General features: G+C 37.7%; 1 protein-coding gene across 5 annotated transcripts in view; it reads left to right on the top strand.

Annotated features, from left to right (window-relative positions):
• The window catches only part of kif27 (kinesin family member 27), a 30,262-nt gene extending 7,602 nt beyond the window's left edge, over window positions 1-22,660 (top strand). For 3 of the 5 annotated variants that reach the window (XM_062972029.1, XM_062972026.1, XM_008103253.2), the window contains exons 4-18: window positions 733-1,712; window positions 5,779-5,922; window positions 6,547-6,747; window positions 7,803-7,978; window positions 8,081-8,205; window positions 8,559-8,717; window positions 9,161-9,366; window positions 9,866-10,063; window positions 10,433-10,540; window positions 13,361-13,537; window positions 14,054-14,269; window positions 16,221-16,427; window positions 17,327-17,525; window positions 19,170-19,334; window positions 20,156-22,660. In XM_062972029.1, the coding sequence (XP_062828099.1) occupies window positions 733-1,712; window positions 5,779-5,922; window positions 6,547-6,747; window positions 7,803-7,978; window positions 8,081-8,205; window positions 8,559-8,717; window positions 9,161-9,366; window positions 9,866-10,063; window positions 10,433-10,540; window positions 13,361-13,537; window positions 14,054-14,269; window positions 16,221-16,427; window positions 17,327-17,525; window positions 19,170-19,334; window positions 20,156-20,595 (3,701 nt within the window). In that variant the 3' untranslated portion in view covers window positions 20,596-22,660. The remainder of the gene's footprint in view (window positions 1-732; window positions 1,713-5,778; window positions 5,923-6,546; window positions 6,748-7,802; window positions 7,979-8,080; window positions 8,206-8,558; window positions 8,718-9,160; window positions 9,367-9,865; window positions 10,064-10,432; window positions 10,541-13,360; window positions 13,538-14,053; window positions 14,270-16,220; window positions 16,428-17,326; window positions 17,526-19,169; window positions 19,335-20,155) is intronic. The other 2 variants (XM_062972028.1, XM_062972027.1) reach the window with 2 other exon arrangements.
• Window positions 22,661-23,544: the final 884 nt, after the last annotated feature.

Raw genomic sequence — 23,544 nt, 5'->3', positions numbered from 1 at the left:
TTATCCTAACAGTTTGGCAGTTAGCAATTTTACCTTGTTATGATTTAAACAAATGTTTAAATTAGGAAACTCTTTAAAATTAATGTTTCTTTTAAAATCAGTATTTCTTTCATAATTTGCATAATAGCTTCCAAGTACTTATAATAATCCTGTATTTGTAGTTTTAGTAATCTTTTTCAACCTAGAGACTTTCAGTTATCGTATTTCATAGAGACATAGTGGATTATTTTAAGATCCTTGAATCTGCTGGGCTAAATGTAATAAATCAAGAATGGTCATCTTCTTAATATGTTGATTCTGGCACAAATGTTTATACCTATAAAGAATAACAATATTCAAAATAGGATGCTATCTTTTCCTAACTCATGTCACTGGTCTATCCAGCTCAGCATTATTTATACTGTTTGGCAACTAAGGTCCTTGAGTTTCAGACCAGAGTCTTTCCCAAACCTCTCTTAAGATGCCAGAGATTGAACTTGGAATCTTTCAATTTAAACTATATCATTATTAATTGAATTACTTTGTGTGTACATGTATTACCTTGAAAATATAATCTCCAAAGACATTTAGAGTAGTATAGTTTTTAATTAAATAACTATACTATCTGATGTACTATTTCATTTTCTGAATCTGGTCATGTTTGAGTAATAACAATATTTTTAAACAGTCCACTGCATTTTGCTGACAACTTTATGTTTGCCATTTTCTTCTGGCTTGTTTTTGCCCCCTAAGTAATTGTCGGTACCAAGGATTGCCAAGTTGAAAGTGTAGATGAAGTGATGAGCCTGTTGGAAACAGGGAATGCTGCTCGACATACAGGCACAACACAAATGAATGAGCACTCCAGCCGATCTCATGCTGTTTTTACTATCACCATTTGTCAACAACGGCAACCAGTGCAGGCTCAGAAAAACACGAACTCTGGACCGGATTCATCTCGAAGTTCAGGCCAGCTGATTGTGTCCAAGTTCCACTTTGTGGATCTAGCTGGATCAGAAAGAGTAACAAAAACTGGAAATACTGGTGAAAGATTCAAGGAATCAATTCAGATAAACAGTGGCTTATTGGCTCTGGGAAATGTGATAAGTGCTCTTGGAGATCCTAGGAGAAAAAGTGCACATATTCCATACCGGGATGCTAAAATTACACGCATTCTGAAGGACTCCTTAGGAGGCAATGCCAAGACAGTCATGATAACTTGCATTAGTCCATCATCTTCTGAATTTGATGAGTCACTCAATTCTATTAAATATGCCAACAGAGCCAAAAATATTAGAAACAAACCTATTGTCAACTACAACCCAGATTTGGACCGCATTGATGAAATGGAGTTTACAATCAAATTGCTTCGGGAAGCTTTGCAAAATCATCAGGTTAGTGAACAAAACTCTGGCAGCCGTGTGTCACAAGACTTGTCTCAGGAGAGAAGCAAAATCCGTTCTCTTGAAGAACAGCTTGCCCGGCTTCAGGTAGAAAGTTTCAGCTACAGAAATTGCATAGAAGAAGCCTATACATTTCTTGCCGACCTAAAAAATATTGCCAGTCTGTCAAAAAGTCAACATGATAAACTTCAGGATTGGCTCTCTGTGGCTCAGGAACTCAGAAGGGAGACCCCAGCTATTCCTCAAATAAATGGTGGAAGTGGAGGTAACCAAGAAGAACCATACCATATCACAATTCTTCAGTTGAAGAGAGAGCTGAAAAAGTATCAGGTATTTACAGTCAATGAAATAAAAGTGATGAGAGTACAAAAAGTATCAAAATCCTTATTAAACCTTAATCCTATCATGAATCCTTCACAGGTTACATGTCTACACTGCCTATTTCATCAGAATAACAAATTAAATATGCTAATGACAAAAGCAAGATTTTGTTTATTAGTGAAGAGCTACTAAATTGTCTACTGTAGTTTAGTGAAAGCTGAGTTGCAGAAGTGCATTCTTAGTTTCTTTTGATCTATACTTGGCTGATTGGTGCTTATATTGAGTAGACCTAGAAATTATACAAGATGCAGTGGAGATATATTTTGGAATTGTCCAAAGTTTCTGATTTTTCACACACACACACACACACCCCTGTATAGCCTTATGAGACATTCCAAATACTTGGTGAACCTTCCCTTGATCTTTTTGAGAGGCAGCAGGAGGGAAAATCCATTGTGCATGCATTCACTTTACCCTCACATCATTGGATTTCTCTTCTTGTATAAACTTCTGCTTGTGGACCAATGTAATAGTATCTATTTGTATAAAATAGAAAATATTTTTCTTTACCATCCAATAGGGTCTACTTCAAAATATTAAATCTTTTGCTGAAAACATGCTGCTGCTTAGCTTAGCAATACCAGTTTAGTGCTTGCAAAACCTCAGATTAACCAAATGGACTGCAATATTTACTAATAAGTAATTACAGTTTCTTATATCTGCAGGATTTTTAAAAGTGTCCTATTTTGTCTGTTACTACATGGCAAGCTTACAATTCAGTGTTATATATTGTAATGACTGAAGAGAGTGATTATTTTTTTCCATAGTCCTGCTGAAAAATGAAAAATTATCGGCAGAAATGTTATACAAAAGCAAGCGACAAGGAATCCTCATATTGATAGGTTGCAATCAGCTGGTTCTGCTCATAGAATCATAGAATCATAGAATCATAGAATAGTAGAGTTGGAAGAGACCACATGGGCCATCTAGTCCAACCCCCTGCTAAGAAGCAGGAAATCGCATTCAAAGCACCCCCGACAGATGGCCATCCAGCCTCTGCTTAAAAGCCTCCAAAGAAGGAGCCTCCACCACAGCCCCGGGGAGAGAGTTCCACTGTCGAACAGCTCTCACAGTGAGGAAGTTCTTCCTGATGTTCAGGTGGAATCTCCTTTCCTGTAGTTTGAAGCCATTGTTCCGTGTCCTAGTCTGCAGGGCAGCAGAAAACAAGCTTGCTCCCTCTTCCCTATGACTTCCCTTCACATATTTGTACATGGCTATCATGTCTCCTCTCAGCCTTCTCTTCTGCAGGCTAAACATGCCCAGCTCTTTAAGCCACTCCTCATAGGGCTTGTTCTCCAGACCCTTAATCATTTTAGTCGCCCTCCTCTGGACGCTTTCCAGCTTGTCAACATCTCCCTTCAACTGTGGTGCCCAAAATTGGACACAGTATTCCAGGTGTGGTCTGACCAAGGCAGAATAGAGGGGGAGCATAACTTCCCTGGATCTAGACGCTATTCCCCTATTGATGCAGGCCAGAATCCCATTGGCTTTTTTAGCAGCCGCATCACATTGTTGGCTCATGTTTAACTTGTTGTCCACGAGGACTCCAAGGTCTTTTTCGCACACACTGCTGTCAAGCCAGGCGTCCCCCATTCTGTATCTTTGATTTCCATTTTTTCTGCCGAAGTGAAGTATCTTGCATTTGTCCCTGTTGAACTTCATTTTGTTAGTTTTGGCCCATCTCTCTAGTCTGTCAAGATCGTTTTGAATTCTGCTCCTGTCTTCTGGAGTGTTAGCTATCCCTCCCAGTTTTGTGTCGTCTGCAAACTTGATGATCGTGCCTTCTAACCCTTCGTCTAAGTCGTTAATAAAGATGTTGAACAGAACCGGGCCCAGGACGGAGCCCTGCGGCACTCCACTTGTCACTTCTTTCCATGATGAAGACGACGCATTGGTGAGCACCCTTTGGGTTCGTTCGCTTAGCCAATTACAGATCCACCTAACCGTAGTTTTGTCTAGCCCACATTTTACTAGTTTGTTTGCCAGAAGGTCGTGGGGGACTTTGTCGAAGGCCTTACTGAAATCCAGGTACGCTACATCCACAGCATTCCCTGTATCGACCCAACTCGTAACTCTATCGAAAAAAGAGATCAGATTAGTCTGGCATGACTTGTTTTTGGTAAATCCGTGTTGACTATTAGCAATGACCACATTTGTTTCTAAGTGTTCGCAGACCACTTCCTTAATGATCTTTTCCAGAATTTTGCCTGGTATTGATGTGAGGCTGACCGGACGGTAATTGTTTGGGTCGTTCTTTTTTCCCTTCTTGAAGATAGGGACCACATTCGCCCTCCTCCAATCTGCTGGGACTTCTCCCGTTCTCCAAGAACTCTCGAAGATAATTGCCAGTGGTTCTGAAATAACTTCCGCTAGTTCCTTCAGTACTCTTGGGTGTAGCTGATCTGGCCCTGGGGACTTGAATTCGTTTAGAGAGGCCAAGTGTTCCTGGACAACTTGTTTCCCTATTTGGGGTTGGATTTCCCCCAATCCTTCGTCCATTCCGTGTTGCTGAGGTTGAAGATGGCTTTCTTTTTCTGAGAAGACTGAGGCAAAGAAGGCATTAAGTAGTTCTGCTTTTTCCCTGTCCCCTGTCGCCATCACCCCATCTTCTCCTTGCAATGGCCCTATCGCCTCCTTTTTCTTCCTTTTTCTACCAACGTAAGCAAAAAAGCCTTTTTTGTTGTTTTTTATGTCCCTGGCAAGCCTGAGCTCATTTTGCGCTTTAGCCTTGCGAACCTTTTCCCTACAGGTGTTGGCTATACGTTTGAATTCTTCTTTGGTGATTTCTCCCCTTTTCCACTTCTTGTGCATGTCACTTTTGAGCTTTAGCTCAGTTAGAAGTTCTTTGGACATCCATTCTGGCTTCTTTGCACTTGTCTTATTTTTCTTCTTTGTTGGCACTGTTTGCATTTGCGCCTTGAGTATTTCACTTTTGAAAAACTCCCATCCATCCTTAACTCCCTTGTTTTTTAATATCGGCGTCCATGGAATGCCGCTCAGTAATTCCTTCATTTTTTGGAAGTCAGCTCTCTTAAAGTCCAGAATGCGTGTTTGACTTGTCTTAGTTTCAGCATTCCTTTGTATTGCAAACTGCAGGAGCACATGGTCACTTGCCCCTAAGGATCCAACCACTTCAACTGTATTGATTAGGTCTTCCACATTTGTTAAGATTAGATCAAGAGTTGCTGATCCCCTTGTTGCCTCTTCTACCTTCTGGACCATAAAATTATCTGTAAGGCAAGTGAGGAATTTGTTGGACTTTGTACTCTTGGCTGAGTTTGTTTTCCAGCAGATATCGGGATAATTGAAATCGCCCATGACTACTATATCTCTTCTTTGTGCCTGTTTGGTCAGCTGTTGACAGAAGGCTTCATCAAGTCCTTCATCCTGACTCGGAGGTCTGTAGTAGACACCCACGACAAGATCTTTTTGAGTCCCGGTTCCCTTGATTCTTATCCAGATGCTTTCAAGCTGGTTTCCTGGATTACAGTCTTGCATTTCTTCTGCAACATAACTGTTTTTGACATATAAAGCTACTCCCCCTCCTCTCCCCTTTGTTCTATTTCTGTGAAAGAGGTTATAGCCCTCAATGGTTAAATTCCAGTGATGGGAGTCATCCCACCAGGTTTCAGAGATGCCTATGACATCGTATGTGTGGTGCTGTGCTAGGAGTTGGAGTTCGTCTTGCTTATTTCCCATGCTCTGAGCATTAGTGTAAAGACATGTAAGCCCCTGTGACCTCCCCTCGAACTGTTTATTTGGGATTATTGTGCTCTCTGTACTTGGTCCTTGCTGTGTTTGTGCAGCCCTCCGTTTAGCCTTTCGGCGGTTCCCTGTGGTCGTGGGTAATATAGTGTTCGCCAGGCTGTTGTTCCCCTCCCCCAGTGGATCTAGTTTAAAGTGCGCCTGATGAGGTTTGTGAGTCTGTGTGCAAAAAGATGTTTTCCTACTTAGCTAGGTCACACATGTCAGTCTTCACTTCCTAATATCACTTGCACTGCACTTTATTATCTAGCAGGCTCTTGCTGCAGATGAAGAAGTTTTTAGTGAAAAAGAACTTGAGATAAAAGTACTGCAAGATCAAATAGAGAAGTTGATAAAGGAGAATCAGGAATGTCTGCAGTCACTACAGGAGGCACAGGATATAAATAGGCTACAGGTAACTACTTTGTGCAGGTTTCTTCATCAATCTGTGTAAAACAACATTTAAGCAGTTGTTCTTATATTTTAAACATAGAATCCAATGTCTCATTGTTTGAAATTAAGTCCCATTGGCATTTGCTCCCTTGTAAATGCATGTAGGATTGGAAATGAAGGTTTAATTAATTTGTGTCAGATTTGTATTTTAGTGATCCATTTTATTTTTAGCTTAAATTATAGTCACTAGACTCAGGTATTATACAATATTAAAGACTACGTGTTTAGCACTCAATAAGAAGTATATGAACCTCCATAAAATTTTACCGTGGGACGATTTTAAAGGTTTACTAGAAATTCTTACAGCAACTTTTTTAGTGTTGATAAGGATACAGACCTCTTTTTTTCTTACAAGAAAGCTTAAATAAAATTCGTAACAGTTCTTTTCTCTTCCTATTCATTGTGCTAAAGATGTTTGTTAAATTAATTCCAGGGATTTCCATTGAATTGAAATGAGTACAAGGAAAAACCCATGTGTCTGAGGGCCAGTAGCAAAAGTGCAGAGCTAATGAGGGCAGCTGCTATTCAATGTGGCAATTTTCCAGCAATTAATAATTACAAGTTTTTTTCTTTCTTTCTTTTCAAGAATGAGAAAATGGTGGAACAACAGCTTATAATTGACCAGCTAAATGACAGATTAGAGGACATGGCAAAAATGTCTGCTTCCAGTGGTGCTTGTGGGGATGGACCAACCACTATAGTATCTGCTAGGAGGCCATTCAGTGTTCCTCTGACTAAACGTTTGGTGAGGTCCATTAATCCACCAGTGGAGCCGAACTCTCGAAAGGTAGATGTGAATGTTAATTCTTTTTCCTTATTTATTGTAAGCACTGTACAAAAATGATACTCTTCTGCCATAGCACATAAGTCATTGCACTTATTAAACGTGACTGACCAGCCTTATTTTTGAGGTTTGTAGTAGGATGGAAATTTGCACTTTCATTTTCAGTTTAGAAAAGCTTCCTAGACTATATGACTTCTCTCATTGCATTCAAAAGGCAGAGCAAGGATGTCCTATTTTCTATCTTATTTGGTAACTTACTGGGTTGATCCTTTTCTAGTTCTAGTCTCATCATTTCCAGGTGTGTTGATTTTTTTTTTATTATGATACTAAAGATCAGTGTCTTCTTTGTTTCACCTTTCTCCTCAAAGGAACTAATTGGGAGGAGAAAGAACCCCCACAAGAACACTTTGATATATTTAGAACATAACACAATGGCAGTGCAGACAAGGATTAAGGAGCTGCAGTAAACAGTTTGCTTTCAACTCTAAAGACTTTCCATACAGGAAGACTTGTATCCCTAGACAGATGGCTCCTGTCTCTATAGGAGAACCAGACACCAGTTCAAGAACTCAGCAGCTTCCCAAGTCCATTGCAAGCACAAAGACTTGGTGGGTGAATTGACTTGGGCCTTCTGTAGCATTTCATTTTGGAATGCTGATGGAATAAGTTATCTGTAGACCTCAAAACTGCAGCAGCCAGTTCAGTTGTAATCAAGATGGGAGCAAGCAGTGCTCCTTGATTTTCCTCTCACTAGATAATTTTGAGGACCTACCCCCTATGGTGTATGGAGTATGTATGCAAATGAGATGTAGTGAGTAAGGAAACCAAGATTCAGTTCTTTGGTTAAACATGAAGCAATCACACTCTTTCAATATTCTTTTAGTATTACGTACCTAACACTCAAGGTCATTGTGAAAGTAAAACACATAAGCAAAGTGAACTCTATTCCTGGGTCTGAACTCCTCTGAGATGGAATTAAAAGGTAATAAAATGTAATAAAAATGGTGTATAAATGTAATGTACCTTCCAGTTAATATTTCTTTTTAATTTCTTTAAAGGTACACACAAGTCCTCCTACATACTCCTTAAGTAGAGTCATGGCTGGATTTCATACCCGCAGCCAAATAATGTTAGATCACATAGAAGAACAGGATGAGGTTCTTCATTGCTCCTTCTCTGATCACAGTGATGAAGATGAAAAACATGCTAAAAATAAAAAAAGACTCCAATTCAGGTACATCTTTGGCCATATTTATGTCCTTAAGAAACTTGAAGTCTCAAAACCACAATGTATTTGTTGGGCTTAAAAACACCAGTGTGTTGGTTTTTTTTCTAGACGTTCTCTAAACCGTACATGGACACGAAAGCAGGCTCCTCAGTTTTCTGTGCTTGAACAAACAGAACTGCAACATGATTGGCATTTACAAAGCAAAAGTATCTCACAAATGGAATCTGCTCCTGGTAAGGAAAATCAATTCTTGCTACAATATAAAATATTTCTGTTTTACATGATCATCTGATAACAGAGTAGCTCTGATCTAAATAGTATAGGACTTCTATTGTGGAATAAGAACTATTGATTTGTTTATTTTATACAACATGAACAAACCTGGAGCATATGAACATTGTTTGTACAGTGATTGATCAATCTGATTGGCATTATCAACACTGTGAAATCTTGCTTGCTTACCATATTGATTGGGCTATATATGAACTTTTGTGCATATTAATTATTTTAATGTTGGGCCTTGTTTTGTTTTTTTTTAGCTTAGGATGGTTCTGCATAGTCTTAAAAATATTCCACTTTTTTCAAGGTGCTGCTGATATTGAATGTATCAAGAAAAGTCAGATATTAAATATGCAGAAATTAAAGAATACAGAGTTGAAACTTACTGCTGCTAAGCAAAAGATGAGTGAACTTACACTTAATATCAAAATGAAGGAGGAACTTATTAAAGAACTGGTGAAAACAGGTAACTAGATTTTATGAATTGATGCTGTCTACAGTTACATATTGGAATAGGACCCCAAACCAATTAAGTTACTTTTAATCCACTTCTATATTACTTGTGAAGAAATTGGAATGAAGCCAAAGGGACCCAGTCAATAAGAAAAACAGGTTTTTAGGTTTTTAAAAATGGCTTCACATTCCCATTCAACAATGAAACTTTACTGGGTGACTTTGTGCTATTTGTTATCTTTCAGTCTGAATTACTTCACAAGATGTAATAATAAAATTAGGAATGAGGAGATACCACCTAGAGCATCTTAGAAAATAGTGTGTATTTGTGCTTGCTTTGAATACAAATTAAAACAATTAGTAGTCCATTGTCCTTAGTAATTATAGCTAGTTTTAAGAGTACAGTGTCTTAAAGGCACAAATAATGTCTCTCTTTTTAAAATCTTTTTTCCCAAGGTAAAGATGCTCAATCTGTAAGCAAGCAGTACTCTCTGAAAATAGCAGAACTGGAACATGAAGCAGACCAGGCCAAAATTGATTTAGCTGAAACGCAAAAGCAATTGCAAGAGCTAGAGAACAAAGAACTAAGAGACATTGCTGAAAAAGCTAGGTTACAGAAAGAATTTAGGAAAAAGATGGATGCAGCAAAGATAAAAGTGCAGGTACTTGTATCTGGAAAAAGTATGTATTGTTGTAAGAAGCTAGATGAAAATAAGTGCACTTCACCTGTTGTAATAATGGTAGTGTCCTCTTATAATGAAACATGGAGGCTTTTAAGAATAATATTTTTATTTACTTGTGTGTATCTGATTGGGGGGGGGGGGGGGGAAACGACAGTTTTGACAAACAGCTGGTGGTGGAGTCTGAAAGCTCCTTTACCTCAGCATAGGTGTCTTGTTCCAGATCAGGACCCAGCATGTTTTCTAATGTAATCTACACAGTAATAACTTATTGCCAGAATATTTATTTGGTTCTTTACATGTTGTCTGCATGTTTATAGCAACATACATAGGTGAATAACAGTATGACAATGTCACTCACAAATGCAATGTTTTCATAAACAAAAATCACAATGAAACAAAATAAAATGGCAAAATTATCCAACGCATGCAATAAAATAATAGTACAAAAATGGGCTAAATGTGCTGTTTAACTATCTAGGCCTTGCAGAAAAAACAGCAGGACACTAAGAAACTGGCATCGTTGTCCACACAGAATGAAAAGCGTGTTTTTGAAGTAGAACAGAATGTCAGTCATATGAAAAATCAGCAAGCCCAAATACAGAAAAGATTGCAAGAGGAGAGTGAAAAAAAGAAAAGCTTGGAGGCAGAAATTCAGAAGGGACAACTGCAAATCAAGGTAAGAAACTTCTTTTCTGCTTGTCTTCTCAATGAGGTTGTAAGAGCACTTAATTCTTTATTATTCGCAGTATTGCATAGCTATGAGGGCTATCCTTCAGTGCATATTATATCATATTGAAAACCAGGAATAGTGATGAGTTGATGCTGTTCTACTGCCTAAGAACATCAGTGAAATCAAGAGGTCCCTCCTTTACATTTTATCTTAAAGAATTGCCCATCATGTTGCAGAGGCTCATTTAGGTATCCTGCCTTCCAAACTTGCAACTATTTCTTGACACTAACATTTAGTTTTCACTCTTAAAATTTTAAATCTTAGAACATATGATATTTCTAATCATGCATATCGAAATGTTTTTAATACTTACAGGAGCTTCAACAAAAGACAGAAGAACAAGCGAAGATTTTAAAACTAAAAGATCAAGAAATTGCTGCAATTAAAAGGAAAAACTCATCTGAAACCCCACAGCAACTAGAGGTAGCTTATATTTTATAAGCCTGACAGAACCTGATTAAATGGTTTGTTCAAGATTTGCAAGCATACAAATCAAGAAAAATGTTTTATATAGGGACATCATTTCATTATGCCATTGTATACTATAAGAATTGTACATCCATGAATTTTGATATGCACAGGGAGTCCTGAAACCAATCACCAGAGGACACCAAGGGATCACTGTTATTCTCTTTGTCCCTATGCATAAATTGCTGGACTGTTCCTGTCAAGGACAGAACGCCACAAGATCGAAGATAACAGAGTTTATTGGATTACAGAACTCAAAATGCCCGTAAAATACAAGGGCCAGGCAGTATTAGCCTTTAAAAGCAAAAAGGGGCAAGGAAAAACGTTCAAAAGATAAACCGGATTAAACCGGAGTTTAATCCGGGTAAAAACAAAACAGCTTGCTTCAGCCTGGGGATAAACAAAACAGAAGCCGGGGAACAAAGTGTTCAAAAGAATGCAATTAATTGGCAGCAGATTCCTCTCTGCTGCCAGCACTGTGCTTTGAGTAACTTGAGTCACTCCTCCACACAGCAGGCAAGATTTCCAATACACACAGATCAGCCGAGGATTGAAGCAGTAGAGTAGACCCAGTTCCTTTCCGTAGTTCAAGCCAGAAGCAGACGTTTGAAGTTTCACCAAGTCCGAGTAGGGGGAAGTCAAGCCGTGGTCAGTTCAGTCCGAAATCCAAAGCAGGAGATGGCGTCCGTCAAGAAGACGACGGAAGGTCAAAGCTAATGAGATTAAGCACAAGTTTGCACAAACAAAAGCCCACACAATTCCTCCCGCCGTCTGACCCCAAATTCCAAAACAACTTACGTATCAGCACATGAAAACACACCAGTCTTCAGGAAAGCGTCCCACACAGATCCCAAGCGTTCGTCCAGATTACCTTGCCCAACGCAATTTGCAATTGCTCCCAAGCCTCATTTTATGCCAGTTACAAATCCTCATCACTATCAGCTGCCCTCCTTAACCCGGGCGTTTCCTCATCACTTTCCTCATCAGAGCTGGAACACCTCTGACTACGCCCCACAGCATCCCCAGCTGTGGATCCCGTCCCATCCCTCCAGCTTGTCCATGGGTCTAATCCTGAAGGTCCCCATTCATCTTCCATCCCATCATTGCCAGTGGCACCCAATTCCTCCCTCACCCGAGTCCAATCCATCTCATCCTCCTCCGAGCTAACCAGCCCCTCCTCCATTCTCTCCGTAAACCCCTCAAAAGACTCTTCGTCAGATGGTGCTGCAAAGATATCTCGCAGTCTCTTTCTTTCTCGCTCCTCGAGAGTATCTGACTCTCGAGGAGTCTTACGCCCACGTCTGCCAGTAACAGAGCCATGAGGCTCAATCATAACAGTTCCATTCAGTGTTCTGGCCCTATTTCAGTCCTTTTTCTCTTTTGCTTCTCATCTGTCCTTAACTACTGTAAATATTTCATCTGTCAGCCACTGAGGCTTCTCTTTCATCTTTTTTTTTTTTTTGCATTCTTTCCTGACAATACCCATGTATTCATTCCAGAGTTCTTCTGCCTTACAGTCAATTAGTTTTAATAGTGCAAATCTATTTGTTATATTTAAATTCTATGGGGATATTATTCAGATTGTACTTTGGCACAATTGCTAGTTTAGTAAAAAAAAATAGCATTAGTCTAATTTTTGATGTTGGCAGTTCATGGTCTGTGCTACAATCTGCTCCTCGTTTTCTAAGATAATTTAGTTCCTCCATCTTAGCTTTATGGTCTATTAGATTTCTGTATTGACCATCAGCTGATATCCATATATGTAAGTGTCTCTTTGATTGCTTGAAGAATGTGTGATGAACAAACGGTTGGCCTCACAGAATTCAGTCCTTCTTCTGCTTCATTTCTTCATCCTAGACCAAATTTCCCTACAATCTTTGAATCCTTTCTGTTTCCTACCTTTGTATTCTAATTACCTATGATCAATTTCTTCCTGGATTTCCACATGTAATGTTTCAGTTTCTCCTTAATTCTGTAGATGGAGCATAAATTTGGATCTATACGGATCTATATGGATAAGTTTCCTCCAAAGTCTTATTGATATTATTCCATCAGATTTTGCAATATATCTTTTGGATGCTTTTGCTACATATCACCTTCCTGTTAATGCCTCCAAAACACACTGTAATTATCTGATTGAAAATGTCCTGTTCACTTTAGTTCACTCACTCAAAATACTGCAATATTTTCACATTCCATTTCTTCATTCACCACAGGTAACTTCCCCTGATTCATTCTTCTCACATTTTATGTTCCTATTGTATGTGTTGCAGCTTTGAACTTCCCTCTCATCTCTGAGCATGTCAACAGCAGAACATCCTTTTAGTTTTTGTCCATTTGCATCATTAGCCACAGCATTACTTGTACTTGTCATCCTCTCTTCCCCAGAAGTCATCTTTTGGCGTTATCTCTGGATTTGTTTTTGATTGTCTCATCATAGGGTTTTCATGACATTCATGCTCAATACTAATACGTATTAGTTATGATGCAAGTTATGTTATTTTTTAGATATCCTCAACCAGAGTCTCCCCTCCCTCTCCCACTACTGCTGCAGTCAAGTTGCTGTTTGGCTCATTTAGCCTGGATTCACTGCAAAGACCTGTCTGACATGCGATATCCTACCAGCAATAGTACTTCCACCTACATAGCTTTCACAGCCTCTTGCTTCACAGAAGCATCTAATCTCACCACCATGAAATGGTAGTGCATTGTGGAAGCTCTGGATGGAGTTGTGTAATTATCCTCACCATATATATCTTTTTGTTCTTGGCACAGAAATTAGAAGAGAAAAAGAAATGGCTAGATGAAGAGCTAGAGAAGGTTTTACATCAACGTCAGGAGTTAGTTCATCTGGAAGAAGATTTAAAAAGAAGAGAAGCTATCATTTCCAAGAAGGAAACTTTGATGCAAGAGAAGAGCCATTTAGAAATTAAAAAACTGAGATCCAGCCAGGTACTTTTGTTATTCCTGTATTCCAGGCTAACAGCTAACAGCTGATGTTAGCATCTTAGAAAGTAATTGCCAATCTGCTGCTATGACCAAGAGCTTGAGATTCAGACTGCTTGCCTTCTGTAACATTTCTTTCATTGCTTCCAGTATTCAGTATTTGTAAAATGCTTCAATTTCTGTTATTGAATGCTCTGTATGAGTGCCTCATTTGTGATTTTGTTCACAGCTGTCAGAATAAATATAAGTGAAAATAAAACAGATAATGGATGTCCTACATTGTTTCTTGTATGCAGTTGGATGACATTAAGCTTAATTGTCCTTAAGTCCCAAAATTTGCTGAGGATTGGATTTATACATAACTGGTCAGGGACTTATTTCAATAGTACAATCATATGACTAATTTTGTTCAGAACAACCCTTGATGCACTTTCATAATGTTTACAAATGTGTGTGTATGTTGAGATGCAAAATGTTAGCATTTTTCTGAAAGGGGTTGTTTTTTCGCTTGTGACTATGTAGGCTCTCAGTCAAGATATTTTGAAATTATCAAGTCGCTTGAGCTTGCTGGATCAGGAATTATGTGACAAAAATATGCAGCTTCAGAGCAGCACCACTATTGAGCATGCAAAGATTTTTGAAGAAGTTCAGGCTCTGGAGAAGGAGAGGGACCAGCTTCTGAAAAGAAGGAGCAGTGTGGATGAGAAATTGCAGAATGGCAGGGTATTGTCTCCAGAAGTAAGTAAATTACATATTATATGCACAACTAGAGTATTAAGTAACTAATACTGAGAGTCGTTAAAATAGAAATTAAAAAGCATATTATTTTAGAGAGCATCAATTCATGCAAGCTGGATTAGTAATAATTTAAGTTGCAGTTATAACTTGTTTAGGATCAGTTATCACTTGAAACATGGGGGCAGCTGGAAGTTACTGTAGGGAAGTGGATCCTGTTTTCTATGTGAAATGAATAACATGCTTCATTGCCAGCTGAGAACACATGCTTTTCTCTTTATTTGAAGACAGCAGCATCTGCATTCTTATTCAAGCCATCTCATTACAGCTATAAGGTTCTGATCGCAATATTTGTTAACAGTTATCTGCTAGTAATGAGATATTTCTTCTTTTTAAACTTTATATTATTAAGCTTTGTAATCTTGTGTTACCTGCACCTGCTACCCCATAGTTCAAGTGAAGGGAAACCAGTCAGGTTCAGATCTGTATTCTCCTTTCTGTTTTTGCACTGTCACAAAAAAAGATGCCTGACATCCAGACTACTGTTCCAGTATGAGGCAAAACATATACTAGGACACTGATGGTGAGCACTTACAGATTTTGATTGCCCTGACCCATTTCTTACAATTAGTGGTATGCATGGACATGAAACAAGGATCCCAAAGAGACATCCCTGCATTCCTTGTAGCCTATCAATCACACCCAGGCTATAAAAATGAGGACACATTTCACTTTGTTACATTTGATTCCATGTCTGACCGAAGAGTCTTCTCTTGGCTCTGATATTGGCAAACCAAATTAGTTTTCTTTTTTCTTCATATTGCTATAAGATGGGAAACCTTAGAGTTCCATAAGGATGAGTAATAAGGAGATGATGTTATTCATCTTTATTTTTAGAGTTCAGATTCAACAGTGGTTTTAAATCTTTGTACTTATGGGTAGCTCATTCCACATTGACTATGCTTTCATATTACACAAGACAGTGTGCTAGACAAAGTGCCAATGTGATGTAGTGGCTTGAATGTTGGATTACAACTCTAGAGACCAATGTTTGAATCCCTGCTTGCTGATGAGAACCCACTTGGGTAGCTTTGAACTATCACATTTTTTTAGTCTGAAAGGAAGGCAAAGGCAACCCCCCTCTGAAAAAATCTTGTCCTCTCTCCCCCCAAAACCCCATGGTGAGTTCACTTTAGGGTCAACAGAAGGCAGAAATGTTGTGAAGGTTCTCAACAACAGTGAAGTATTCCAGGCTACACAGTCAACTCAGGCAGTGTGCCAAGTATTTGTATAACAACGTATTACAGAATATGCTCAGTATTTCCTTGCAAGATAGTGGTAGTCAGGTTATCTTGAATGAAATTTTATGCACTTAGTTTGACCTATTCAAAGGATGCTTGATTTTGAATGAACCCAGTTCCTTGAAACAGAATCCTATTGCTGATATGCTAGCTTCTGTTGGCAGAATAAGGAGGAGGGCCATGTCTTTGCAACTCCCATTATATACATTGCTCTGGAAGGTTCTCTTGACCAAATTTATGGAATTATGGCAGGCTGAAGAAGAGAGGGAATTAAAATGGCCTCTTGTGCTAGCTGAAGTTTATGTTGTGTGATAGTAAGTACTCAATTAAGTTGACTTTCATGGATACTTTCTTGATTGTATGGGTTTATTCAGCTCAGTGAGACTTCTAAGTAAAACTAATTTGCCTCATTAAAACTATTCTTTTAGAATGGTTACCAGTACCGCCTACATTATAGCCTAAGTTAAAAATTATTTATATCAGAACATTACACACATGATGCTGTTTATTATATTATGATTGCAATATATGTTGATATATTTTAATAATACAGTGATGTTGACACATTCTGATAAATTAGTGACAATTTGCAATGCATCACCTTTGGTAGCTTTCTCATGAATTACTGATTTCTTTATCGTTACTCTTTTCAGGAGGAACATTTTCTCTTCCAACTTGAAGAAGGAATAGAAACTTTGGAAGCTGCCATTGCTTATAAGAACGAAAGTATTCAAAATCATCAGAATTCAGTCAGAGCTTCATCTCAAATAATTTTGCACAGTGAGGCCAATGTGATGGAAAAGTTGGTTTCCTTGACTGCTAATGAACTGCAAGCAATTCTTATAAAGTATTTTAATAAGGTATGTTGCAGAGTAATGCTCAGCTGAGAAAAAACTGCCAGTTCTTTTTTGTTGTTCTTGTCAGTAGCCCAAAACAGCTGCCAAATGCATTTTATTATAGCAAGGATACCAGAATAGCTTTAATAATATTTTTAAGAATTTTAAAAATATTATTTTAATGTGTTTTTAAAATGTTGTAATCTTTTAAAGACGGTGCTTAAGATCTGGTCAGGGAGTGCTGTGGTTTTTAACTTCGAATATGTTTTTGATGGATTATAACTGTTAACTTTTAGTGTTGTTTGTGTTTAATTCTGTTTTAAGGTTTATATATTTGTATATTTTAAATTGTATACTAATGCTTTTATGTCAAGCCGCTTTGAGTCCCCTTTGAGGAGATAAAGCGGTGTATAAATAAATATAACAATAACAATTGTTATTATTATAGTATTTACATTGGTTTTTTTTTAATTAATTGAGTTTCCTGTAGCCTGGGGGAGATTATACAAAATAAAATAAATAAGAATAAATTGTATAGAAATGTAGTTCTGAACAGGGTGTTTGTTTTTATAAAAGCACTAATAGAAATGTATTGTCTTCAGTATTAATTTATATTATAAAGTATTATTTTCCTATATGATAATGACACAAGGCATAGTTAAAGTCAAACATCTTCCATTTCTGGTTATATATGTGTTTCTTATTGTGTTTGAAATTGATTAAATAAATCCTTAGACATACAATGTGACACAGGATGTATTGCCAATGAGGTTTTTTTAAATAAACGTAAGAATGTATTGAATTAGCTTTTTTATGCCACTATGTCACTACTGGATTTTTTTTAAAAAATTTGACATGTCATATGTGTACGTTTCTTAGGAATGCTTTGATTTTCCCAAAAGAAAATACTATTGCTTCTTTAGGTTGTCAGCCTTCGTGAGAGCGAACGTAAATTACAACTTCAGGCTGAAGAACTTGGAATAAAGGTAACAGAGCAAGAAAACATAGCAAGAGAACTAGAACGGGCACATGAACATCTTGTGCTGCAATGTGACAGGCGTCTCACCCTCCAACAAAAAGAACATGAGCAAAAGATGCAATTAATACTACTTCATTGCAAAGGTATTTGATTTTGGTCACATTTGATTAGCTACTGTAGGAAACAGGATATTGTTCTGATTCAGAAAGACCTTTTTAATATTCTTAGTATATTGTAGCTTTCAAAATATCACTCCATCTGAAATATTAATCTAACACCTAAGTGTAAATAAATACAGTATAGACAAAAGGCTCATTTCCATTACTGCTCAGACTCACATGTGCAAATGAAGGCCAATCATATTTTAATTGGTATTTTAAGATGTGAAGCAGAGTTGTAATGGGCAAAAAGATGAGAATAAACACGTTGATTACTATGATTACTCTCAGTGGATTGGACGGTTTGAATCTAGATTATCTATGCCATCACCATGGCACACTCTCACTGAGGAAGTGCAGGAAGCAAATTTTTCCTTTCTCCTTCAAGAAATCCCGTTTACCTACATGCCCTGACATATTAGGCCCATCTACACTGCCATTGTAATGTAGATTGAACTGAATTATATGGCAGTGTAGTCAGTTCAGTGCAGTCAATCTGCATTATAATGGCAGTGTAGATGGAACCTTAGGCCTTCTGCAAGAGGATTTAGGGAAAAGATGTTAATGATAACCCTCCTTTCCTCTTAGCAACTGTTGCTGACTTCTTCTGCATTTTGTAGAACAAACATTAATTCCATCAAGTATATTCTCTGAGACTGTACTTTTTCAGCTATTATTTGATATTTTCCTCCTTAAGGCATATGCAGGATCCATTTTTAAAATTTGGTGCCTTGATTATCTTCTCTTTGTGTTCAACTATTATGAAGTACATAGTGCAGGACATTTCCCTGATATTGTACTAATTACATTACACACATTCTTGCAAATTTAATAGACTCATCCTGCCTTATGGTTCCTGCTTTAAATCTTTCCTTTGATTTGGTCATGGGTCTCCAAATGACTGATGTTGACACATTTATTATATAATTGGTTCCTATAATGCTGCACATAATACTCTATGGTCCAGACGTAAGGAAGCCTGTCATAGTCAGGTTGAACAGAGTAACAACTTTGTTTTCATAAGATACTGAATGGTTGTTGCTTTATCAGGTTCCAGTGCTTGGATCCAACTGTATAATATTCAAAGTGAGCTATGTCAGACCTTTTTCTTCAATCAGTTTGGTTACCCATATACATTCACTCCCCTCTGACTCTCTTACGTATCTATCCTCAAGTGTTACTAATGAATTCCCTTCTTTTTTTAAAAAAATAATAATAATCTTCTCCCCTCATGAGTTCTCTGTGCTGGGACTGACTGCCCTTTATTAATTTACATATGTACTTCACCTCCCTAAATCCAGGAGTCGTTTAGTAACATTTTGCCAGTTCTTTTCCTTTTTGCTTTTCCTGTTACAGTATCACATCCTGTCACTACATAGATTTCCATCTGTTTAATCTGTAAGGGTAAATTTACTTCTGTTTTTACCTGTAAGAATGGTGTCCATTTTTTCTGGAAAATTTCCACCAAAGTGTCATCATTACATATGAACATTTGAATATATCATTTAACTCTCAGAATTTCGGAGAAACCACAACTGAAATGCAGCCTACAGTACTGTTGTTTTCATGCTATAGAATGAAACTGAAACAAAAGCAACGATGAACCTGAAATTAGATTTCCCTTTCTAGAGCAAGACGGCGAAAGTATTTCAGAAGCTCTTAAAACTTATGAGGCAAAAGTCCAACAACTGGAAAAAGACTTGTTCTTCTACAAGAAAACTAGCAGAGAATTGAAGAAGAAATTAAAGGAACTGGTTGGAGAATCGATACACCCTCCTCAGTCACAGAGTAAATGTATGGGTATTACATTAATAAGCCATACCTAGCAGAAAGTGCAATGGAATTTATTGTTTTTTTTTTTAAATATGGTCAATACGGAAGGTATATTAGCCATCCTTTAAAAAAAATATTGTGATGATGATCTGGATTGTTGTGTGCCTTCAGGTTGTTCCTGACTGGCAACCCTAAGGCAAATCTGTTACAGGATTTTCTTGGCAGAATTTGTTCAGAAGTTTGCCTTTGCCTTCCTCTGAGGCTGAGAGAAGGTCACATGCCTGAGGTCACTAGATGGGAGTCCATGGCTGAGTGGGAGTCCAGTGCTCAAATCACTACACTATACTGGGGTTTTTTTGTATTGTTTCTTAAATAAGATCTAATTAACTCACTTTAGCTTTTAGATGTTTAAAGTAACATTTTCAGATTTATCTTTTCCAGTACAGCCTTTAGCTTAAATCTAAAATTCCCACCAAAGGAAATAAGGTGTGGATTTTTTTTTTACTGTACTCCCTGGTCCTTCCAGTTTGGGTACCTTTCAGAACATCATGGGAGATGACTTTGGTATTTTTCAGGGAAATTGATCAAAATAATATCCATATCAACTGCACCGCCCATCTGCAGAGCATCTGCTATCATGGAGCCCTTCCCATTTGCCAAAGAGTATATACATATAACTCAGGATATAGGCCATTACATAGTATTGCTCCCTTTCCATTTATCAATTTCTGCCAATATACTTTGGTTATTTTAAAAATAATTTTAACATTTGAAATAACAGACCAAACAATGTATAACCATTATCCCAAAGCATCTAATCAGCAGTTTGACTTTATTTTCAGGTTTTCCTTCTACTGATGGTACACCAAACCGAGAAGAACCAATTGCTTTGTCAGAAGAACTTGGGTGGACAGACAAATCAGTAGGAAGATTCAAAGAAGCAAACTACCCAACAGATAATTTAGAAGTACAGCAAAAGTCTAATGCATTTCAAGAGGATGTTCTAGAATTTTTACCCAGGACATCTCATAGTCAGGAAAAGCAAGCAGGAAAAGTGCAAAATCTTGCAAAATCTCATCCACAAGGAGTCTTTCATTCTCATACAAAAGACTCTATGACCCAGCTTCAAGGAACAACCCCAGTAAAACTTTCTCGCAAAGAATTGCGTTGCATCCCTGCATCTGAACTTTCTTCACGGCGCTCAGGCCTTGCAGTTGGTATGAACTATGTTCCTGCAGATTCCACTGAAATGCTTCAAAAACCTAATGAACTTAATACATAATTAACACTAACCTTTTGAAAGGAGTCACTAATTTTGATACTTCTTAATGCATTTTTTCAGCTATGATAACAACTAACTCCTGTACCTCAGGCTGCAGAACTCACAGTATGCTCATGTATAAATGTATGATGCTACTGGCACAGTGATGTTATAGGACAGGAACAAAATGGATGTTTGCCTTTTACAGAATTACTTTTTGAATTGCATTTTTTTTTAAAACAAAAAAACAATTGGCATAGATTTGTATTCTTAAATTTATAAAGAATTTCCTCATCTTATCTCCCATATTGCAAAGAATATAGTGGCTGGATGTGGTAATACTTTGTCTGCATGAGCAATCTATACTATAATAGTAGTCATATTTATTAGAGCAAATACTGAGGATGATTAAAATAAGGAAAAGGCACCAGATAACAGAATCTTACATCTGATGGGTCATTTTCTCATATTGTGACTAAATATGAAAATATAAGTGGAGGCGTATAGAGCACTATCACCAGAAGAGAGCAACTTTGTCAGGTACAGGAATAATTTTTGCCTTGTCCCCCAAATTTTGGCAAATCCAAATCACTCTGATTCATTTGGATCTCGGAGGTTCTCTGAAAATTTAAGGAGTTGAAGGTATTAGATTGTAAATAAGTCAGGAGTGGAAACCTTGTGTTTTCAGTCTTACGGGGGTTTTTTTGTTTTTGTTTTTCAAAATCCATGTTTTTTAAAAAAAGGGAGGGAAAATGGCACAAGTTTTGGAACTATAAGCCACTTTCCCCACCCCTTGTTCAGCCCAAAATACTTTATGAAGTGGTGAATGGAATCACTATCAATAATTGTTTTTAACTACTCCTTTTCAATGTACGCATTTTTTTTACTTTAGTCCTGTTGAAGTGCATCAGGTATAAATCTCCATCAAAAGGGTAAACAAGAAGAGGAGTTACAGAAAAAAAATACTTTTCCCTAAAGCTCATACTAAATACAAGTCAGTTACACAAAAATGTATTCATAACTTTGTGGCTTGCACTATAGTGTGACTTTGTGCCTGTGATCAGTGTGTCTGGCTTTTCTTGGAAAGCATTTTCTCTAGATTTATTTCAAGATAATTGTCAGAACAGGCAGACCTATTTCTCTGAGAAATCATTTCCTGAGAGAGCAAAATGAATTGCATGACGTAGTCCACCTGACCTCAATTTGGACAACAGCAACTTAATTCTGGTATATAAGAGAATGTCTATATACTAAAAGTGAGCCACATAAAATCAGAACACGATGTTGTAAGGTAATTCTGGTATAAAATAAATATTCACTGCTATGCCAGGAGCAGCCTGGCAGGATCATGTATTCTCTCTCATACTCACTCAAACCTACACATACTTTGTTCGCTCACTTCTCCCATGTTGGCTTTGTTTACCCAAAGTTATGATTAAGTAATTTTAGTTAAAATGAGCTGAAACACTTCTAAACTTGTTGATAGTGTTTGGTCCATATTTGCCTTTTGTTCACAGAAGCAGACACAATGTAGTCAAAGTGCCTATTCGCAGAGCGACATGATTATTGGTTGCCCACTTTCTCCTGTTGCTATTCCTGCCACTTCTCCTACCGATCTGGAACATTCTTCTGCTATCCAAAGCAGATATTTTGGAAGCTGCTGGGGAAAGTGTCAGAAATCCCCTCTCTCTGTTGACTAGTAGACATATAGTCTGAGTAGTTTTTTTGCAATATAGCTCTACAAGTATGAAATACTACTTTAAAACCCAAATAGTATGTACAAGGGGATGTTTTCTTACCTGCTATGTTTATATTGCGGGGTTCAAAGTGATAGTGGCTGAGTCTAATTGTTTTTTTTATTTAACAGTTGTTTCTTGACTAATGCTGTGTTGAACTGAGCTGTGAATTTTGCTACTTGTTCGAAGTTTACATATTTCACTTTTGTTACATTTTGCATTTACAAATTGGTAAAACCAAATACAATACCTTATAGCATCAAACAAACTGCGGTACACCATCATTCTACCCCCTGGCTATTAGAAATGTGTGTCTGAAAATAACTGCAAATATACAATCTTTATAAGGAGCTTTATTGTCTTTATTCACTCTGTTACACCACACAATGAGCTGGTGCTGCTTACAGCTTTCCCATCATTACCAGCCTTGTACTGTATCACATTTTAGGTACCGCTTAAAACAGTATTTATTACAGCAGTCATACACCACTCTTCAGCCACAAATGCTGTTAATTTGACCATTCCCTGCCCCCAGTCTTATAATCCTAATAGGACAGGACACACAATGGAAAGGGAATGGCAGTAGGGGAAATTAAGTCCCTCAGGCACTGCATCTTCTTCGCTCCCTCTGTCACCCCAATCTCTTAAAAAGTGCAACTTTTGGGGGAAAAAATTTCTATTCCCATACAAAAAAGGACAATACTAAAGAATGCTCAAACTTTCGTACAGTGGTATTTATTTCAAATGCTAGTAAGGTAATGCTCAACATCCTACAAGGTAGACTCCAGCAATACATGGAGCGAGAGTTGCCAGATGTATAAACTGGATTTAGAAAAGGCAGAGGAACGAGAGACCAAATTGCCAATATCTGCTGGATAATGGAGGAAGGTAGGGAGTTTCAGAAAAACATTTCTGTTTATTGACTATTCTGAAGCCTTTGTGTACATCATAATAAAGTGTGGCAAGTTCTTGGTGGTATGGGGATACCAAGTCACCTTGTCTGTCTCCTGAGGAATCTGTATAACAACCAAGTAGCCACAGTAAGAACAGACCACGGAACAACAGACTGGTTCAAGATTGGGAAAGGAGTGCGGCAGGGCTGCATACTCTCACCCTCCCTATTCAATTTGTATGCAGAACATGTCATGCAACGTGTTCAATGCGAGGTCGAGCTTCTCTTATGCTGCTGCAAAGGTGGCTCGTAGATCTTCTGAATGCACATGGACTACGTTAT

This window comes from Anolis carolinensis, chromosome 2 (assembly GCF_035594765.1).
Source record: "Anolis carolinensis isolate JA03-04 chromosome 2, rAnoCar3.1.pri, whole genome shotgun sequence".
In the NCBI taxonomy this organism is placed as follows: domain Eukaryota; kingdom Metazoa; phylum Chordata; class Lepidosauria; order Squamata; family Dactyloidae; genus Anolis; species Anolis carolinensis.
This window is presented reverse-complemented; position numbering and strand designations above follow the sequence as displayed.